The sequence below is a fragment of the Theropithecus gelada genome, chromosome 15 (genome assembly GCF_003255815.1).
Source record: "Theropithecus gelada isolate Dixy chromosome 15, Tgel_1.0, whole genome shotgun sequence".
NCBI classification, from domain to species: domain Eukaryota; kingdom Metazoa; phylum Chordata; class Mammalia; order Primates; family Cercopithecidae; genus Theropithecus; species Theropithecus gelada.
The window spans coordinates 16,089,718-16,112,396 of NC_037683.1; the positions used below are offsets into that span (position 1 = coordinate 16,089,718).

The 22,679-nt window shown below is 37.5% G+C and overlaps 2 protein-coding genes across 5 annotated transcripts in view; both read right to left on the reverse strand.

Annotated features, from left to right (window-relative positions):
• Nucleotides 1–22,679, reverse strand: part of RABGAP1 (RAB GTPase activating protein 1) — a 166,931-nt gene that overhangs the window by 68,719 nt on the left and 75,533 nt on the right. For 3 of the 4 annotated variants that reach the window (XM_025359966.1, XM_025359967.1, XM_025359968.1), the window contains exons 12-13: nucleotides 19,797–19,890; nucleotides 15,231–15,381 (exon numbers count right to left, since the gene is read on the reverse strand). In XM_025359966.1, coding sequence (XP_025215751.1) covers nucleotides 15,231–15,381; nucleotides 19,797–19,890 — 245 coding nt within the window. Of the gene's footprint in view, nucleotides 1–2,117; nucleotides 2,352–15,230; nucleotides 15,382–19,796; nucleotides 19,891–22,679 lie in introns of those variants that run through there. The other variant, XM_025359969.1, reaches the window with a different exon arrangement.
• Nucleotides 194–2,217, reverse strand: GPR21 (G protein-coupled receptor 21). Its single transcript, XM_025359970.1, has 2 exons — nucleotides 2,118–2,217; nucleotides 194–1,688 (listed from the first exon to the last, which is right to left on the reverse strand). The coding sequence occupies exon 2, from the start codon at nucleotides 1,290–1,292 to the stop codon at nucleotides 243–245; it is 1,050 nt and encodes a 349-aa protein (XP_025215755.1). The 5' UTR covers nucleotides 1,293–1,688; nucleotides 2,118–2,217; the 3' UTR covers nucleotides 194–242.

Consider the following 22,679-nt stretch of genomic DNA (forward strand, 5'->3'; position numbering starts at 1 on the left):
AACTGAAAGCAACAGCAATTTGTCTTCATGATCTTAAGTCTTCTAATTCAAAAGCACTTTTGAAAACCATTTCTACAAACTTAGAAGGTATCCGTACGAATAATTTGCATGCTATTGCTTAGAGTCAAAGTATTCTGTCTCAGATTTCCTAGTGAATGAGGAATACTTAGAGATAAAACACACACACACACACACACACACACACACACACACACACACGGGAACCCCGTAACTGAGCCACTTCAGATACGACATCCATTAAGAGGGCCTTTGCTTCTAACTGTGTAAGGGTCGTTGGCTGTAGTCTGACTTGCACAAGAAGTACACATAGCCCCTGAGAGGCGCTTTAGTCCTCTTTGGAATACACTGTTGGAGAGACTATAAATGACACAGTTGCAGAAACTGTTACTAATAGCAAGCCAGGTGGTCAAGAAGGATGCGAAGCGGTTGCTGTGGCCAGTGGAGCTTTCCAACAAGAAGTAGATGATATATGGCAACCAGAGGATGTAAAATACACTAGTGATTCGAAACAGGACCATGGCATAGCGCTTATCAGGACAGGCCTGCACTTCCCCAGTCTCCCCACTCTGGCTGCTGAAGCGGGCTTGCCTTTCGCTGATTTCTTTTGTGTGCTGTTGACAGATGCGGAAGATGTTGAAATAGGTGAAGCAGACAATAAGGGCTGCTGGGGCATATAACATCATCACGATGAACAGGGTGAAGTAGGAGTCAGTGTGCCAGGATTCCGCACACCACTGAAACACATCTCCATGATATCCAGGTTTGCCCCAGTGGAAAAAGGAAGGCAGGAAGACCAGGGTCGAGTATAGCCAAATCAGGAAAATACACAGGCGTAGTCTCCAGGGTGTAACCAGAGTATTATAGGTTAAAGGTTTAGTAATGGCAATGTATCTATCAATGCTGATACAAGCCAGAGAAGCCATGGAGACGCTCTTCAGAACTGATACTACGAAACCAAATATCTGGCAAGTCAAGGACTCCTCTACTGGAAGGGGGTGATGGAGGAGTGATAAAGAAGGGACCAGGCAGCTCACCCCAACAAAAAGGTCAGCATATGCCATAGTCTGGATAAAATAACTTGTAGTGTGATGGTTCAACAAAGGTGCACAGTGAAATACAAAAATCACAATGATGTTGCCAGAAATAATCAATACAGTTAGAAAGACAATAATCAATACTTCCAAAAGGCAAAAATTGACAGTTTCCAAATAGCCAAATGCCAAGAGGCAAAAAGGGTGGCTGCTCTGATTACCATCCAAGGTGGAGTTCATCTTGAGCTCAGGAGTGATCTGTCACTTCATGCTGCCGCTTGGCTGCTGCCAACAGTTCAAAGAAGCAGCTGCTGTCATTGCGGTCAGCTTTGCATGTGTGTAATAATGCCAGAGGAGCCTTAGTCCCCAAGCTCCCGATGCTGCTGCTCTGGTGCATTGCCTGCAGTGCAATTCCCCTTTAAATCCTTCCTGGAATAAGGAGAGCCAGCAGTAGTTGTCTGGCCAGTCCCAGACGTGGCCATAGCGCCAGGTTCACCATACACATAGCACCAGGGGAGCAACGTAAACTCTGGGGACAACGTCTTCAGGCCAAGTGAGGGTAGGGGGAAAGGGTAGAAGAGAAGGGAAGAAGATTAGGAGCTTCAGCAGGAGTTGTAATGAGTCTCCTCTGAACAGCTGATAGAAGAAAAGGAGAGAGCATTTTACATTTCACATCCAATGCCCTAATCAAAGAACCTGGCTAGCTCAGGCTGGCATCATCCCTCCCACTCCACCCCTACTAGCACCACTATTCATGGCTACCCTCAATAGCACCCCACATAACTGATCTGTACTGTATAGAGGAGCAGCAGCAACATCAAGCTTTCAAGATCAGCATAAAACAAAACCAATCACAGTCAGATTAATTTACCCCCATTTCCTTTCATTTGAGACTTGGGGGAAAAAGGGAATTTGCTTATAATATTTATGAAAACCTTTCACTACAATTACCACTAATAAAAATAACCAAAATAATTTACTTTCTTCATTGATTCCAATATAATATTTTGCCTCTTTGAAAACATTTCAACAGAATTTGATGTTTAGTTCAATTTCAGATGTTACCTGTAATTCTGCATGCTGCAATCCAAACAAAAGCCACAATACATCCTTAACAGAAAGCCTTGCAAAGCAGGAATGTGCTTCAACTCGCGTACTGCAGAACTGAGACACGAAGGGAGGGGATAAAGGAGTAGGAGGGGAAACAGGGAGAAGAGGGGGCTTGGGAAAAAGAAGAAAGGGGGAGGGGAAAGAAAACGCCTATATGTGCACACACTCTGGAATCTTTAGCAACTAATTGGAATTCATTGTCAGAGAGGTGCCCCCTGATTTCCAGATTGCACAGTGTGGGAATGGCTTGCTATGCCTGCAGTGCCTCATTTGAAAGCTGTTTCCTCGTCTGTCTGGAATCCCCCTTTTAGTAGATAAGCAGAATTCAGGCTGCTAGCAAGGAGAAGGGGCAGTAGCAGAACAGGGTGTCAGGAGTTAGACTGAAACACACTGCCAGAGTGGTAATTCCTATTTTCTCATGGCATTTTCCCAAAGAACAAAGAGCAATATTAAAGAAAGGAAGTATATTAACTTCCTTTAAGTGTATGGCATATGGCAACTGACAATCATAATTCAGCTGCACAAGAAGTTCTAGCTAGAAGGCTATTCACCATTAATTTTGTCTCTCATAATTCACTGAATATTGGCCAAGAAACTTTAAAATCACTTTTTCAAGAGAAAAGTAAAGTATTTCCCATTCTGAATACTACAGAAATAGCACAGAGAAATTACATTGTTCCCATATTTGACACTACCCTATAGTTTTGAGATACATTTCTTGCTTCTAATTTGCTGAGCAGTATATAAGAATACAAACAAAAGATAGAAAAGTAAATGTACCTTCTTCTACTCAGGCATGGATATTACAGGAGGTTTCATGGTACAAATAAGCCTTTGTATCTTAGAATATACAATCTTGTTTCTGCCTATTTAAAACAATGCAAACTGGGATTATATTGTGGTTTTCCTAGTAATGTCATAAATGATGACAATTTTCAGGTAACAGAGTTGGGTGCTACGAAAATGTGTAATTTTAGTATCTTTATTTAGAAGGATTAATTGAAAGTATCCAGCAGAGTAAAAGACAATAAACCAATGCTATCATTTGAAAGCTTTCCAAGAGGTAGGCAACTGAGTAAAACGTGTGATCCAACTTTCATTTTTAATTCATTTTATACACATGCTTTCTTATTACAGACAAATGGCCACCCATAATCAGAATGCAACGAATTACATTTTAAATCTGAAGCAGCAGCAGTTGTCTGGCCAGTCCCAGACGCGGCCATGGCCCCAAAATAAAAAACCTATTTAACCATAATCCTGACAGTAATATCTGACAGGTTTTACTGGGAAACAGAGCAAAGTGTGTGGCACAGTAAAAAGACCAATAACATCGAAGGAACAATAATCAGTTTCAAATTCTTGCTCTAAAATAACTTACCCTCTCTTAAGCCTCTGTTTCATCATTTGTAAAATGAGAACAACACTCCGTACTTCACAGGGTTGTTGAGAAATAAAGTATATACAAAAGGCTTACCAACACCTAGCACAGAGAGGGTATATAACTTTACTTACTTTCTGCTCCTACAACTAAAATAGCCTTCCTAAAGAGCCAGTGTTTTCCTGCCAATCATGTTGAAAATGTTAAGGCTGGGCTCCTCTGAATCCTGAAGGGCCCGCTCTTACTGAGGTTATACAGTTCTAAGTCATACAACAGCTATCTGAATACACTGCTGTCACACATTACTCAAATACATTGAGGCTATGCACATGCAAAGCACTGAAGGTAGCTGTTAAGGAATGATGACACGGCGTCCATTATTCCCTCAACACAAATAATTTCTCTGCCTAGGTCTCCAGCCCTGACTTAACTCCTAAGCTCCCTTTTCCATCTACAATTTGCCTGCTAGTTACACATCTTCCACCTAGATGTCCTGTAGAGATTTCAACCACAGCATGTCTAAAATCAAAAACTTCCTACCAAATAAGCCTCTGTATTTTTCCGACATTTTCCCAGGCACTCCAGTATGAAACTGAGGAATCATCTTGACCACTCTCTCCCTCAAAGCACTGTTCTTAGTCACCAAGTCCTGAAAATATATTTCCACAATAGTTCTCAAATGCATTTCCTCCTTTCAGTTTTTAATACACTTACCACGGAAGATGATTACCACCTAGACTTATAGTTTTGTTCATTTTTCCAATTTTTTCATTTCTGCCTGGTTAAATATCCAAAACGTACATTTTATTATTGTACCCCATTGTTCAAGAAGAGTCAATGGCTCCCTTACTGCCTTTCTAGTCTGATCTCAATTATTTTACTTCCTCCAAATAACTTGCCCTCCAGTCAAATCAGATTCCTTCTTATTCTATACACTTGCCATAGACTTTATTTTTAAACGATATTTACTGAGCACCTTAATAAATGCAGAATAAAGGAGTGATTTTCGAGAGTTACTAATGTATTTCAATAAATAGAAAAAGTATTCACCACAGTTAAAAGTCTAGGCTTTTCTACTACTACTTGTGAATTTGGGCATGTAACTTATTCTCTCTGTGGTTTCCCATGTATAAAACAAGACAGTTACGCTGATAAAAACAGACAATACAATGGCTGAAAATTTGAAAGAATTAAAAATTTATAAAATTGCAATAAAACTACAAGCTGTTACATTACTGGCATTAGTACAATAACAGTTATTTCAACTTTGTTTCTATCTTAGTGAAACCAGTCTAGGAGCTAAAATCAAAATATTCATTTAAGAAGCTTAAAAAAAAAAAAAGCCCAATAGCCTAATAAATCTAGGCTTTAACCATAACACAGTCTCATTCTAGTGTTCTACACCACTCTAGGAAGACTATAGTTAATATTACATAGTTTCAAATAGCTAGAAGGAGGTTACTGAATGTTCCCAACACAGAGAAATGATAAATGTTAGAGATGACGGGTATGTGTACAATTACCACGATCTGATCAGTATATACTGTATGTATCAAGACATCATTATATACCTTATAAGTATGTACATTATATACTGATTAAAAAATACCATAAAAAATAAAATAATGTAGTTTCATGATATATTCTCTCTATATTTACTTTGAAGGCTGAGTAAGTTTCTGTATATATATGACTAAAAGGAAATACATTAAAAATCAACACTATTATTGGATGGTGGGATAACAGTCATTTATAAAAAATCTTTCTTCTTTACAGCTTTCTATATTTTCTGAATTTTCCAATTTCTATATACCCTCAGAACCATATTGATTTAGCAAGATAGAATGATGCTGGGTTGAAGTTCTCTACTTCATGGGGCTCTGTTCCCCTTGTTCTTATGCCATCAGAGCAACACTCCTTCAGACAGTCTTTGGTACTCAATCTAACTCAAAATGGACTCCCAAAACGTCAGTTAAAACCTCTTACAGAACAAGAATATAATTACGAACTTACCGATACTTAAACATTTCATTGCTAGCTAAATATTTTCTGATCTGCAAACACACCAACTTCTATATGGTTCAACCTAATAAAATTAAAACAACTTTAAAAGCCAAAATAATTAAAATAACAAAATGACAGACTTAAAAAGCAGAACAAGAAATGAAATGTACAAAAAAAGGAAAAAACCTGTTCAAATTATATTTCTTTTTCTCCCAACCTATTCAGAGACTTAACTACTTGTAGATGAGAAATGATCTCAGTTCTTCAAATTCCTAAGTTTCACCTTTGGGCATTAGTGTCAACTATCACTTATTATTTAGTAAAAATGAGCTTCACTTTTTGTCCGACATCTTGGCAAGGTTGCAGTGTTCCCCACTGCTCTCCGAGCTTCATGACGCACCCAAGGACTACAAGAAGAAGGAAGACACCAGAAAGTCAGCCAAGAAAGACAAAGACCCAGTGAACAAATCTGGGGGCAAGGCCAAAAAGAAGAAATGGTCCAAAGACAAAGTTGGGGACAAGCTCAATAACTTGTCTTGTTTGACAAAGCTACCTATGACAAACTCTGTAAGGAAATTCCCAACTATAAACTTATAACTCCAGCTGTGGTCTCTAAGAGACTGAAGATTTGAGGTTCCCTGGCCAGGGCAGCCTTTCCGGAGCTCCTTAGTAAAGGACTTATCAAACTGGTTTCAAAGCACAAAGCTCAAGTAATTTACACCAGAAATACCAAGGGCAGAGATGCTCCAGCTGCTGGTGAAGATGCATGAACAGGTCCAAGCAACTGTACATTTGGAAAAATAAAACTTTATTAATTAAAAAAAAAATGAGCTTTTAACTGATTATCATATTATAGTGCAGCTGATGTGAGTTTATTTATATAACTGTCATTCCAAAAATGATTTGAGATACTTTGACTCTTCTTTTATTTCTCCCTCTCCCTCATCTCCCACATTCATTCAGTTATCAAGTGAGTGCCAAGGATTCTACCTCTGAAATCCTCTTAAATAGCATCTTTTTCCCCATCCCTTTGCCACCACACCCCAATCCAAGTCAAAATTATCTCTTGCCTAACAGGTCTCGCTGCAATTATTCTTACTCCACTCTAACCCAAATAACGCAGTGATCTTTCTAAGCCTAATAATACAGATAATAAGCAAAAAAATATATTAAAAATATTGTTATTTACACTTAGTATGGAATATGAATTATACTAAGTATTTTCACACATTATCTACGTTAATTCTAACAACTCTACAAATAAAATACTATTACTGTTCCATTTTACAGATAAGGAAACCAAAGCCTATGAATGTTAAAGTGTCCAATTTCAATGGCTAGAATACAGTAGAAGTAGGATCTGAATTAAGACAATTTGCCTTTAGATGGAAACCACTTTGCATATTGCCTTATAAACTGGAATATATAACCTGCCTGCTTAAAATCCTTCATTGGCTTCTATTGCCCAAAACCTTAAATATGCCTTCTGAAGCTTTCAAAGATCTGCTCCCTATCTACCACCTCTCTGGTCTTATCTTCATTCATACTCTACGAAACTGCCAAGCTTTTCCTCACCCTTGAGCACATGCTGTTACCTGTGACTTTTAAGACCACGTGTGCTATGCAGCACCTTATCCCACCCCAACTATCCAACCCCTGGCTAATTTCTGAACAAGAGACCTTTTAGAACACTTAGGTAAGAAATCCTTCATGTCATATGCAGTACAGAAGTATGTATTCTTTCTTCTACAACTCCCATGCAACTTTATGACTGTTTATAGTTAACTGCCTATTTCCTCCATTAGATTGCAGACTTCCTGAAATCAGTGAACAAGTTTATTTTATTTATGGGCATATCCATGAGGCCTACCACAGGGTTGGCACAGGGTAGGCATTCAAAAGGTATTTTTTATTGAATAAACAATGAATGCCCAATAAAACAAAAGGCAATTCTGCTTTTAGGTTGAAAGATCGTTCAAGTAAAACCCCAGTATGGTAACTGTTTAACTCACCTATAATTATTAAGTCGAGGCATATGAAATTGCCTATTTGTGGGTAAAAAACTGTCGAATAGTAATTTTAACATGGACAAACCAAATATGTTTCCAGTCTTGTAATTCAGGAAACCTTTAGAACTCCCAGCAAGTATGACTTGCGTAAACTCACACGAAGAAAAATAACTTCACAGGGATAAGATACAGGGCTTAAAATTATGTTCACAAGTAATAATTTAGAGGGACCTACTGCAGCAAATGCTGTATGACAGCAGACAATACAGTTCTAATATCCACCAGCCACTATTTTCATGTAGAACAAGACAGCAAGAGTGCTCAGTTGTGAAAAAATGGAATTATGGCCTATTTTGGAGGGCAGGACTCAAACACACTGTCTGATTTTCCAGAATGTCACAAAGCTTAAGGAAAAATCAACAGACTACCTCAGCTACCTCAGAGAAGAGGAAATGAAGTGGCAGAACTGAAACTAGTATACAGGCTTCCTCCTCCATCGCCAACATTCTTTTTTGCTAAATCGATCTCCTTTTATTGTTGGGTATCCACAGGCAGATTCTTATGATTAAATATTATTCAATTCTTACCTATTACAAACCTACCAAATTATTAATTAAAAAGTAAAACAATCTGCTTACTAATAACATTATAATTGAATAAATTATTTTTTCCAGATTAGCAAAATGTGGCTGGGCCTCCAGGGATGCTTTTCAACAATTAGAAATGTAAATATTGGTTGGCAGGGCACGGTGGATCACGCCTGTAATCCCAGCACTTTGGGAGGCCAAGCCGGGCAGATCACAAGGTCAAGAGATCAAGAACATACTGGCCAACATGGTGAAACCCCGTCTCTACTACAAATACAAAAATTAGCTGGGCGTGGTGGTGCATGGCTTTAGTCCCAGCTACTCAGGAGGCTGTGACAGGAGAATCACTTGAACCCAGGAGGTGGAGGTTGCAGTGATCTGAGATCGTGCTACTGCACTCCAGTCTGGCAACAGAGCGTGACTCCGTTTCAAAAAAAAAAAAGAAAAAAAGAAATGTAAACATTGGTTATATGAGCTTGCTATTAGTTTGCTTCTGGATAAAAGCTTGCTGTTAGTGGCAAAAGATTCTTATCACTGAAGTTGAAACTAGAGAAAATGATGCAAATAAGTTTAAGAAAAGATAAGCAAGGCCAATTGGATAGAAGGAAAGAAAAACATCAGAATAGGTTGCTATTTCATTATTCTCTCATTATTAAAATGATCTACTGAAGAAGCACTTTGTTGCAAATTTTTGCTACTAAGCACTGAATTGCAAGGAGCAAAGCCACCAACACAGAAGGCAAAAAATAACCATCAGAAAGAAGGGACAGAAGAGGATTCTGGAACCTGGAAACAAGAAAGTGCTTTTGTTTCCCCTTCATTTTCAACTCCAACTTATTTGATTCACAAGATCCAAATAGCTGTAAGAATTACAGGCAACTGGAGGTAAGAGAAGCCATGAGAGTCCCTGTGGATTACTTATTAAGCTTTCTTCCCTCTGAGTCTGACAAGTTCTACCTAGAGGCCAGGGTTGAGGAGCTCTTAATCAAACACCAGAAGACAAAAGACTACCGGGGTGCTTGGTCTATAAAAATTTATTCCATGAAGCCAAGGGTAGTAGTTCAATATAAGAAGTCTATCATATGTTGATAGATTATGTAATTTACTCCATTAACAAATTAAAGAAAATTAGTAATAGTCCTGAGAAAGCTGATAAAATTCAGTAACATTCCTAATAAAAAATCCAAACCAGGGATAGAAGGAAACCACTTAAATGAAACACAAATTATTATTATTTATTTATTAATTTATTGAGATGTAGTCTCACTCTGTCACCTGGGCTGGAGTGCAGTGGCACTATTTTGGCTCACTGCAACCTCTGCCTCCTGGGTTCAAGCGATTCTCCTGCCTCAGCCTCTGAGTAGCTGGGATTACAGGTGCCCACCACCACGCCCGGCTAATTCTTGTATTTTCAGTAGAGACGGGGTTTCGCCATGTTGCCCAGGCTGGTCTCGAACTCCTGACCTCAGGTGATCCGCCAGCCTCGGTCTTCAAAAGTGCTGGGATTACAGGCGTGAGCCACTGCGCCCGGCCAAACACAAATTGTTTATCAAAAAAAAAAAAAAAAAGAATATGTTTTCCAAAAGATTGAAAAACTAAAACCATTTTAATTAAATTCAGGAATTAGACGGGGGTGCTAGTTATCACCATCATCATTTAACATTGTCTTAATGCTTTTATAAAATATAAAGACAAAACCAAGAAAATTTAGTAGGCTGTATAAACATTGTAAAAGAGGTGAAACTGTTTTTACTGCTGATATTATTACACGCCTGAAAATCTCAAAAGATGACAATCTTATAAAGTTAGGATAATTAATCAAAATATTAAGAGGCAAATAGAAAAAATGTAAAAATCACTGTCTTTTCTCTATTGTAGCAGTTAGCACCTACAAACGGAAACTGACAAAACCATTCCATCTGCTGTAGTGCAAACCCGCTAATTCTTAGGAACTGGTTTAACAACAAAGCCACAAGATCCCTATGAAGGCAATTCAGAATTCTTGAAGGCAAAAAAACAAAAACAAAAACAAACAAACAAAAAACCTGAACGAACAAAAAGACATACTGTATTCTCACGTGTTGAACTTACACCCTCAACTGGTATGTAAATTAAATGCAATTCAAATAAGAATCTCCACATAACCTTATAGGGCGGTGGTGGTAGTGAGATTGAATAAAAGGTTTTAAGGTTTTTATGGCAGACTAAATTTGCAGAATAGTCAAGTAAGGTATGAAATAGAAAACAAAAAGATTTGCTTTCACAGCTATCAGAAATAATACAAAGCCTCTTTAATCAAAACAGTGTGGGGACAGGAATATGCAAACAGATAATACAGAGAACAATCTAGAAATCAATCCCAGTATATATGAGAATTTAAAATATGACAAAGATGGTAGTTCTACTGAGTAGGAAAATAGGAGCAGCACAACTGGTTATCCATCTGGAAGAAAGTAAAATCAAACTGCTTTCTCATGCCACATACAAAAATAAATTCCAGATGGATTAAAGACATAAAAATTAACACATAGAATAAAACTCTTGCAAGAAAACGTTGGAAGCCACATTTACAAAATAGAGAGATAGAAGAGGCCTTAACCAAGAAACAGTTTTCTACATAAAAATTGAAAACATCTTGTATGGCATAAAACCATAAATAAAATCATTAAAAAATACATGTATAATGCATATGAAAAGGATTAGTAAACATAATATATGGAGAGTGTTTAGAAACTGTTATCTTAAAAAGACTTCATAGATAAATGTACAAAGAACATGAAAAGGTAATTTATAGAAGAGCAAATCATTCACATTTACTGGTAACCAGAGAATTGCAAACTAAAGATATGCTAGGCCAGGCGCAGTGGCTCATGCCCGTAATCCCAGAACTTTGGGAGGCCGAAGTGGGAGGATCACGAGGTCAGGAGTTTGAGACCAGCCTAACCAACATGGTGAAATTCAGTCTCTACTAAAAATACAAAAATTAGCCACGCGTGGTGGCGTGCACCTGTAATCCGAGCTACTCAGGAGGCTAAGGGAGGAGAATCCTTTGAACCCATGAGGCAGAGGTTGCAGTGAGCCAAGATCGCATCATTGCACTCCAGCTTGGGCAACAGAGTCTTCAAAAAAAAAAAAAAAAAAAAAAAAGCTGGCATCACTTACGTCCACTGATAGTAAAAATTAATAACTAATACTGGTTGAGATATGGGGCAGCAGGTACTCTGCTGGTGCAACTATATGCAACTACATTGTTGGCAGAACTGTGAACTGTCACATCCGAGTGCACTGCACAGTATCCGACACATACTTAGTGCTCAAAAAGGTAGCTACTACTATTGTTCTATTATTTCCCTTCTAGATCCCTACTGAAATTTAAAAACCTAAAAAGTTTTCACTTTAAAAAGCAAAACAGGAAGAAGAAACTAACTCCATTGCTTACTGAAATAAGAAACACCTTTAAAAGCATACTATGTATTTTATGTGACTAAAAGGTCATTTGTCCTTGGGTTAAAAAGGTATATGGAAAAATTCCCACATGTACCCCATACAAGACAGGCTTGACAACTAATGCAAGACGATAACACAGACATTAATCAGTTTTGTTTGCCAGGTTAATTTTTTTGATCTTCACTCTATGAATCACATCACTCCTTCCTGCTCTAGTCTTTGAAGAAGCTAAGCAAAAAAAAAAATCTTGAAAGTAATATTATATGCAAAATTTCAGAACACAAAGCATATTATCTGGCAAAGAAGCCATGTTCAGAATAAATACTTTTTAGAAATTAGTAGGGTGTATATATACATAAATATTTTCTAAATAAGTGTAATATGTACAAATCCTGCTGTGTGCAAGATGTTTAGTTTTACTCGTAATAGCTAAAATTGGAAAAAATCAAACGTTTGTAATAGCCGATTATATTTTTAAAGTGTAGTTTATTCATATAATGGAATACTCTGAACAACTTTTTTCAAAGACAACAAAAAACAAGCTACTGATACACTCTCAAAATAGAGGAGCAAAAGAAGTGAGATACAAATGAGCACATGCTGTGTGACTGTATAACTGCATTTAAATTAAATTCAAGGATGGGCGCGGTAGCTCACGTCTGTAATCCCAGCACTTTGGGAGGCCAGGGCGGGGGGAATCACCTAAGGTCAGGAATTCGAGACCAGCCTAGCCAACATGGGGATATCCTTTCTCTACTAAAAATACAAAAATTAGGCAGGCTGGGTGGCGTGTGCCTGTAATCCCAGCTACTCAGAGGCTGAGGCAGGAGAATCATTTAATCCAGGAGGCGGAGGCTGCAGCGAGCCGAGATCCTGCCACTGCACTCCAGCCTGGATGACACAGCAAGACTCCATATCCAAAAAAGAAAAAAATTCAAGAACAATCAAAACTAACCTAAGGAGAGAAAAGTCAGAATAATGATGACTCAGGGGTGTAGTAAGGGTATTTATGACTAGGAAGTACATGAATAATTTTGGGGGGTTACAGATATGTTCTTGCTCTTCATAGTGGTCACTGAAGTGTATTTACATGCAAAATGTCATGGAGCTATATACTTTTAAAAAAGTAGCTTATATGCAAACTTTGATAGCTCGGCTGGTAGGGTAGAGGACTGTAAAAAGTACCTTACTGCCCGCAAAAACATTTCAGAGTAAGTTAAAAAATGTCAATTACCATTTCCATACAATGGTAACTCTTAATTCCAGGAAGACAGAAAGGAAAAGCAATACCAACTTACATTAGCTATCACTGTCATTTTTTTAAATTCACAAATATTATGGTGGTTAAATAATTTCTATTTTCTGATCATCTACTAGCAATTTAAATTAATACATATCCATTAAAAAATTTGGGAGCTGGGCGCTGTGGCTCACACTTGTAATCCCAGCACTTTGGGGGGCTGAGGCAGGCGGATCATGAGGTCGGGAATTCGAGACCAGCCTGGCCAATATGGTGAAACCCCGTCTCTACTAAAAATAAAAAAATTAGCTGGGAGTGGTGGCGGGTGCCTGTAATCCCACCTACTCAGGAGGCTGAGGCAGGAGAATTGCTTAAACCCAGGAGGCAGAGGTTGCAGTGAGCCGAGATCGCACCACTGCACTCCAGCCAGGGTGACAGAGCTAGACTCTGTCTCAAAAAGAAAAAAAAAACTGTAAGTTCAATGTGAAATATAAAGTACACATCACCAGTATATACAAATCAATCAAATGTTTCGTATTTTTTAATAGTCTTTCTTTTATATATAACAACCAGGTTCCTTTTCTATCAATAGATGTCACCACTTTCATGGAACCAGAAAAACAGAATCCATTCAGTTACAGACACTTCATGTCTTATGAATAGTCTTACCAAAAATATTTAGTTTAAAGCAATAAGCTCTTAAGAAATCATTTTTGACCAAACATTTCAAAGGACTTCAAAAAAACTAAATAGTGTCACAAATCTAAAATATGATTTGCCAACAAAAGAAAATAAAAACTAAGTGTATCTCTAATAGACATAGATGTCATATAACCTCATTCTTCAGTGGCTCCATTCATACTATGAGTACAATGCTCTACCCATCTTTCTATGCCTGGAATTCATCTCAAGTGTTACATTCCTGAGAGACTCCCCTGTTCTCCCAGGCAGAATTAATAACTACTTTTGGTGGCTCCCACTGTGCTTTTTCAGACACATTCTATCATAAGACAGTTACTTGCTTTTGTGTTTAACGTCCTAGCTCCAACACTGTGGTTGTAATAGTTACTCAACAATAAATACTAGTTAAACAATTATATCAACTTAATAGAAGGAATCAGAATACTTACTATTGAAACAAAAAAAATTCTGTCTGGAATTAAGACAACGAGAAAGAATATTAATATTCTGAGGACATAAAAGTCATTTTCTGGTGAAGGTCCTATCTCATGTTTGAATGCTGTTCTTCCAGGCCAGGTGAGGCAGCTCACACCTGTAATTCCAGCACTTTGGGAGGCCAAGGCAGTCGGATTGCTTGAGGCCAGGAATTCAAGACCAGCCTGTCCAAAATGGAAAAACCCCACTCTCTATTAAAAATACAAAAATCAGTCAGGCGTGGTGGTGCACACCTGTAATCCCAGCTTCTTGAGAGGCTGAGGCACAACAACTGCTTAAAGCTGGGAGGCGGAGGTTGCAGTGAACCTAGACCATGCCACTGCACTCCAACATGGGCGACAGAGCAAGACTCCGTCTCAAAGAAAAAAAAAAAAAAAAAAAACCTGCTCTTCCCTTATAAGGTGTTTTTTAATAAGAGCTTTATAGAGAGATATCATTCATATATAAGGTTTTAACTTTTTTTTTTTTAAGACAAGGTTTTACCTTCTGTCACATTGAAAAATCTCCTATATTTTTGAAGATTCTGAGCAATCCATTCACAACCCAGGTTTGGGATTTGCATACTATTGGAGAAACTGCTTCCTAAAGGTAAATACTTCAAGAATTTGAGAAAATTAAAACCAAAACCGAAAACACGAACACAAAGGCACAAAACATTGCCTAACCTTGCAGAAAATTATTTTAAATCCTGATATGCTTGTACAAGAAATAGTTTTTCTTGCAAAACTTTGAGGAATGCATGAACTTCAGAAGGGGAACACCATACAAATGAGGATTTTTTTCACTTTAGAGGAATGAGCTAAAAGAGAATATGGTTTAAGATTAAAAAATTATTTTCTTACAATTGCTGAAACTGGAACTAAGCCTTCCCTACTAAGAGCACATTTCTGTAAAATGTGAAAAGTATTAAAATAATCCAAAGAAAATTTTTACATATTGCACAGCACAAGTGGTTTGACTAAAAATGTTTTTTACAGTCAAAAAAGGATCTGGATATACAATGGGCTAGAAGACATCTTTGGTTCGAGGTGATATGAATCAAGGAGAAAAAACTATGACTTCTCCTTTGTGCAACAGAAAAAACATGTAAGAGCTAGAAGTATTAACAGTTCTATCCTTAAATAAATAATCATAAAAACTTCTTATAAGTCAAATAACTACAATGATCTTTTCATCACAAATCTCTAAAGAATTAATGCTGAAGCTGAATTATCACCCCCTTACCTTTGTGATAAGAATGCGGTATTTTTCTACCAGGTGGTCATTGTTATGACAGCCTGCTAGTAGCTGCCAGACTTCTCCCCGAAGAGCTTCAGGGACACCGTTTCTTACTAAGGTTGACAACTGCTTCGGTCTCACATTCAAGTTGAGATGCCTAAAAATAAAGCCATAAACCACAAATCACAAGAGGAAGATTCCCTAAAGACTGTTACTTTTCTCAAAACTCAATCTAAATGGCTTACAAATACGTGACAAGGTAACAAAGTAATAAAGGGGAAAAAAAAGTGCTTCTGAATTGAAGACAACTATGAGAGATTGGGTGGAAGAAAATAAAAATCCACATAGATTCTGTAAACTGCTTCTTAAGTATCTTTAAATTACTTCTCTACTTTAAAAAAAAAAAAGGCAAAACTGGAAATCACAGATGATGCTCTATGGCTATGGTTTATGTAAAAAAGATGGCCGGGTGCGGTGGCTCACGCCCGTGATCCCAGAAATTTGGGACGCCGAGGTGGGCGTTATCACCTGAGGTCAGCAGTTCAAGACCAGCCTGGGCAACATGGTAAAACTCCGTGTAAATACAAAAAGTAGCCCATCATGGTGGCACATGACTGTAATCCCAGCTATTTGAGAGACTGAGGCAGAAGAACTGCTTGAACCGGGAGGCGGAGGTTGCAATTAGCCAAGATTGCACCACAGCACTCCAGCCTGGGTGACAGAGCGAGACACCGTCTAAAAAAACAAACAAACAAAAAAGAGCAAAATTCTAATCAGTGGACATATAATAAAGGACAAGAACCTAGCTCTACATCAAAATTGACAAGTGGTCAGAGGGGCGCGGTGACTCAGGTAGTTCCACTGCTTTGAGAGGCCAAGGTGGGAAGATTTCTTGAACCCAGGAGTTTGGGACCAGCCTAGGTAATACAGCAAGAACCCCGTCTCTACAGAAAAATAAAAATAAGCTGGCATGATGGTTATATTCCTAGCTACTTGGGAGGCTATGGCAAGAAGATCGCTTGAGCCTAGGAGTTCAAGGCTGCAACAAGAGATCGCACCACTGCACTCCAGCCTGGGTGACAGAGACAGATTCTGTCTAGAAAAAACAAAATTGACAAGAATATTGTATATTTATACGTTCTAAGTTAAAATAAAACATCTCAAGTATGTTTCCAACAGTTTTTATGATGCCTTCCTTCAGGTAACTTTTCTGAATGCTTATGGTGGCTAATAACATTTCCACTGAACTACTGTATCACTACAAGTTGCCAAAATCTTTGGACTTCATTTATGTCACCTATAAAATGGAGAAAATTACACTAGCCTTGACACGTTGGTATAAATGTACAAAGTGCTTCTGCATACAGTATCTTATTTGATCTTCAGAACAACCATCTCGGGTAGATGGTAGTGTCTCTAGTTTTACAGATGCAGAAAAAATTTCAGGGAGGTCAATTAAATGACTGAAGTAGTCCTCAAATTCTTAAGACTAATATTATAGAGCAGCTGGTTTGTGACTTGAGAGCCACCATTACTGAGTCAATAAAGCAGGATCCTGACATTAAAAAGATGCTGTGACTATCACACGTAAGCAGAAGTTACTGATACAAAATAACCACTATCAAATTATAAAAAGGCCGTGATTTTTCTCAAAATGTTCATAGAATCCTATAAGAATTCTGCACAGTACATTTAAAAGTGATTTATTCTGTGACACTGGTACCCTAATGCAAGTGCTATAGACAATTCAATAGTTTTGTCCTTGTTTAGATAAAAACATTATACAAAAGTTGAAGAGTTATGAGCAGAAAGAACAGACATAGTTCTGTTGCTAACTCAATCCCTGGTATGCTATGGCCTGTGGGCCAAACTGGGCCTATCACCTGTTTTCGTAAATAAACTTTTATTGAAACACAGCCACGCTTATTTGTCTAAGTATTGTGTATGGTAACTTCTGCACTACAATAGTAGAACTGAGTAGTTGTAACAGACTATTAGCCTGCAAAACCTAAAATATTTATTATTTGGCTCTTTACAGACAAAGTCTGCTAACCTTACTAGCTTAATTTACACTGATAAAATTACTTTCAGAATAATTCCATCTCATTGATAATACTAACTTTATCCAACTTGGCAACCTATTTTATACTGACATTAGTTCTCTTATCCATTAAGAGTCATATTAAAATGAACTTGGAGAATTAGAGCTCAAAGATACTATTAATACTACCACTAAAATCTAATGTAGAGTTAAATAGTTAAATAAACTATCTTTGGGATCAGACTTGACTGTGTTAAAAATTCTGGCTGTGATATTTACTAACTAGAATGCCTTAACCTATGAACCAGCCTCATCTGTAAAAAAACAAATACTTTATAAGGTTGTTAGAGTTGAAATACAGCACATAACAGCACGGTGCCTAAAATATGGTAAATTCATTCATTCTATATTATTGTAACTACAACCATGGTATCCATTATTTTTAATCTATAATAATTACAAATGGTAATTTTATAGACTTCTATTTTCTAAATGAAGAAACAGACTCAAAAGAGTTAAGTGACTTGTCTAAGACCACACAGCTTAAAAGTAGGAGAGGTAGAATTTGAAACCAGGTCTACCAAGCTTTAAAATTCCATTATTACAATGCTTCTTATCCACAGGACACATATCCCTAGAACACATATAATAATGAGAAAAAAATCACAATGTAATGAACTAAAGAAGAGACACTATTATATCATATCCGAAGACATGACTAAAGCAAGCACAAATAGTTTAAATACCCTGAAAGATAGTAGAGACAGATGGAAACTCAACAAATACATCTGAGGGAATAGGAAGACATGTTAATTAAATTAATAACAAAGCTTGATAACAAAACGAATTCCAAGCTGTTGTATAAGATGCTGATGGGTTCGTGTAATAAAAGCTAACTAGAGTCTTAATGCTATATCTACATGATTTTAAATATATTATTATGTAACCATATCAAAACTCAATTACATTTCTGTTTTAGAGCAGAAACCTTTTAATACAGATAAAATTCCTGCCAGCAGCATTCCAAACACTCCAAATTCACTGAACTGAAAATATAATTGTGATAAGAGCACCAGAAGTTTTGTCTCCTGGCGTAAAGAAATATCAAAAATATAAGAAAACTATTACTCTGGGGTTTTTTGCAGAGTTCATTTATTAAAACAACTTGTGTAAAGACAAATTGTGCTTTGGTTTGCTTTTTTCTCCTGTACACATTTTGACATTTTCCAGTGTGGAGAGTGTTTTGTCAAAAGTGTAAAGCATTGTGAGAGTAATACAAAAGCAGATAATGCCCATTTGTAGTCCTATCCCTGAAGGGCATAAAATGCTTTAAAATTCTGAGACAGAGCTTTACTCTAACAATGCAGTGAAATATTTCAACAGTTAAAATGTCTGAGAAAAATCAAACCCCAAAGTAATGGGCCAATAGGGAGTTTATATGACAACCCTAGTAACCAGAATGTCAGAAATAGAGAATGTTCAGATCTCTTCCAAGCTCAGCTTTTTTCAGCATATGCTGGCATCCTACTCAAGGAGAAAAGGAAACTGCATAAATGTCTCACCAATCTGACTTACCAGAATATCTGTGGTCATGTTAATAAACACCTAAAGGCAATATATTCTTTTTGTTTGGTGTTTTTTCTTTTTTTTGTTTTTTGGAGAAAGGGTCTCAACTCTGTCACCCAGGCTGGAGTGCAGTGGTGCAATCAAGGCTCACTGCAGCCTCGAACTCCTAGGCTCAAGCGATCCTCCTGCCTCAGCCTCCAGAGTAGCTGGAACCACAGGTGCGCGCCACCATGCCCGGTTAACTTTTTCATGTTTTGTAGAGATGGGGTTTCACCAAGTTGCCCGGGCTGGTCTTGACTTCCTGGGGTCAAGCAATCCTCCCGCCTTGACCTCCCAAAAGGCTGAGTTTACAGGTGTGAACCACCACACCCAGCCTGAAGGCAATGTATTCTTTTTAGATAGCCTATTGGATAGCGCTTCTTAACACTGCTGTCAAACCATCTCTTGAGCTGATGATAAATTCCTAAATTTTTTTAAGTGTTAGTAGGAATTTTGTAAGAGTTACTAATCAATAGAGCAGGTAATATATACCATGCTCATGACACTTTGCTCTGTCATTCTAGATACTTATCACAGATAAGGGAAAAATCCTACCTGCGGTCTCTACCACGGCTCTATGCATTGTGTGAACATCCTCTAAACGGACTGCTGTGTATTATCTGAACCACTCAGTGGTTCCTAACCTCTTCAATATAAAAGAAACTTTTCTTATTTATTCTGTACATGAATTCCACGTTCGGGTAAATATTTTCTCCAGCAATGAGAACTTATTAGGTTCCTGATATTCTGAAAATTGATTTCAATTCTCTACTACTACTCATATAAATCTCTAAAATAGATCACAGAATGCAAACCTTGAGCTTAGGTTTCTACTATTGGTTCCAAAATTGAATATTATAGTTAGGTAAGATTCTCTACCCATAAAATGAGAATTTGCAGATAAAAACTATTCTAACATAACTTACCATTTTGACAACAGTTCTCCCCATGTTTCAAGAATTTTTTCTGCACATTCTTTGGATACATCACCAGATCCACTCAGGAGAGGTTCATCATTATCTATAATAAACAAAACACACAAAAACGGTAACAGGGGTGGCTATGCTAGCCACAACACTGGAATGTTTAAGAGTCAAATTTGAAAGACTTTACTGGGAGCATAAAGTCACAATTTCTCTCTTTTAGTATTTATGGATAAGTACAAAAAAAATAAAAATGGTTCTAGGTAAAATGCTGTAATCTCTTTAATCCTCTTTTGTTTTCCACATAGGTCCATATTATGTCAATCTCAAAAAAAAAAAAAGGAGGTATTTAATTATAAAACTATAGGATTCAAAATATGGTATTTTCTCTCATTTTCTAAAGCAAACAGCTTTATGCATGAAAATATGTTTAAGTCTTATTCAAAACACTTAAAAAGTTTCAAACTACCTAAGTGTCCAACAACGGGAGTACAGAATGGTTGAAGAAATTATAATATATGTATATAATGCAATTGCATGTTGACATTTATGTTTATATAATGATGATATGGTTTGGCTCTGTGTCCCCACCCAAATCTCATCTTGAACTGCAGTTCCCATAATCCCACATGTCATGGGAGGGACCCGAAGGGAGGTAACTGAATCTTGGGGGCCGTTTCCCCCATGCTATTCTCATGACAGTGAGTTCTCATGAGATCTGATGGTTTTATAAGCATCTGGCATTTCCCCTGCTGTCACTCATTCTTCTTTCCTGCTGCCATGTGAAGGACATGTTTGCTTCCCCTTCTGCCATGATTCTAAGTTTCCTGAGGCCTCCCCAGCCCTGTAGAATCAATTAAACCTCTTTTGTTTATAAATTTTGCAATGAGCTGAGATCGCACCACAGAACTCCCAGCCTGGGCAACAGAGCAAGACTCCGTCTCAAAAAAAAAGAAAAAATTAAACCCCTTTTCTTTTTTCTTTTTTTTTTTTTTTTTTTTTTTTTGAGACGGAGTCTTGCTCTGTAGCCCGGGCTGGAGTGCAGTGGCTGGATCTCAGCTCACTGCAAGCTCCGCCTCCCGGGTTTACGCCATTCTCCTGCCTCAGCCTCCGGGGTAGCTGGGACCACAGGCACCCGCCACCTCGCCCGGCTAGTTTTTTGTATTTTTAGTAGAGACGGGGTTTCACCATGTTAGCCAGGATGGTCTCGATCTCCTGACCTCGTGATCCGCCCGTCTCGGCCTCCCAAAGTGCTGGGATTACAGGCTTGAGCCACCGTGCCCGGCCTAAACCTCTTTTCTATATAAATTACTCAGTCTCGGTTGGGTATGTCTTTATCAGCAGTATGAGAATGGACTAATACAAATGATATGGCAAAATACAGTATAAAATGAAAATATAAAGAGCTTAATATTCATTATGATCTAATCTATGTTATAAAATAGAAAACAGATCAGTATAAACTATACCAAACACTAACAATTGGTCCCTCTGAGTGACAAAGTTATGATTGGTATTTTTCTCTGCTGTTTTATGTTTTTATGACTTTCTAAATTTTCTAAAATGGGAAATAATTTATAAAAGAAAGCACAAAAATACTTTAAAAGGCCAAATTAAATCATTTCTAATTTAATTCAATTAAGGAAAGTAAATTCAAGTCAGAAGTTAGAGATTATAAGATACAAAGACAGTGAAAAAAGTGACACTGATCAAGGCATTAGAGGAACTAAAAAGCATAATGAAAGCAGAGAATCAACATGGACTAAGATATCTACTTAATCCTCTTATCGGACACTTGGGAGTTTTTAACTTTTTGCTACAAACAGAAACAGGATGAATATATCTCACTGCTTTCATCGGGTATATGCCCAGAAACTGACTTTCTCAGTTTTAAAAAGAAAGCATATTTTTAAGAATACTGAAAATTTCCGACAAACTGACTTCCAAAATGTTCTACCAATTTACAATTCCACTAACTGGGTTACAACAGTACTTGTTTCCATGGATCTTTACCAATGCTCTTTCTAGACTTTGTTTATTTTTTAGCTTAACTTGCCTAAACAAACTCTGGCTCTTTACACCCCTAATGACTACATGTTGAATCTGCATCCCCAACAGAGACAACAAGTATCTGAAAGCACTAATTTTAAAGACTCGGAAATCTGTGATACTTCTTATTGAACTTCTTTATATTATAATGCTTTGGACATCATCATCAGTTTCGCTAGTGAGACACAGAAAATGATAGACAGAATGTGAGAGATCTTCTGTATATGGATGAATAAGGTAAGGAAGAGAAAAGGCTAGGCCGGGCACAGTGGCTCACGCCTGTAATCCCAGCACTCTGGGAGGCCAAGCTGGGCAGATCATCTGAGGTCAGGAATTTGAGACAAGCCTGGCCAACCTGGTGAAACCTCATCTCTACTAAAAATATAAAAATTAGCTAGGCGTGGTGTGGGCACCTGTAATCCCAGCTACTCAGGAGGCTGAGGCAGGAGAATCACTTGAACCCAGGAGGCAGAGGTTGCAGTGAGCCAAGATTGTGCCATTGTACTCCAGTCTGGGCGACACAGTGAGACTTCATCTCAAACAAAAAAAAAAGAAAAGAAAAAAAAAAGAAAGGCTCAAGGGCACTAAGGTAAATGTCCCCAACTTCACTACTTTGCCAGACTGACCCTACTTTCTAAACTCTCAAGTAATTTTCTATTTATTAAAACACCAATATACTAAATACAACTCTTTGGGGAAAGGTGGCTATGAAAAACACACTAAAATTTAGAAGGGATGATAATTTCTTCAAAAATATTAGACAAACTTTATCTTACAAAATTCTCTTTCACATTTTGGATACTTTCAATAAATCTGGGCAGTAGTAGTTTAAAATCT

Coding starts and splice junctions, on each gene's coding strand:
- GPR21 (XM_025359970.1), bottom strand. CDS start 1,292: ATGAACTCCACCTTGGATGGTAATCAGAGCAGCCACCCTTTTTGCCTC.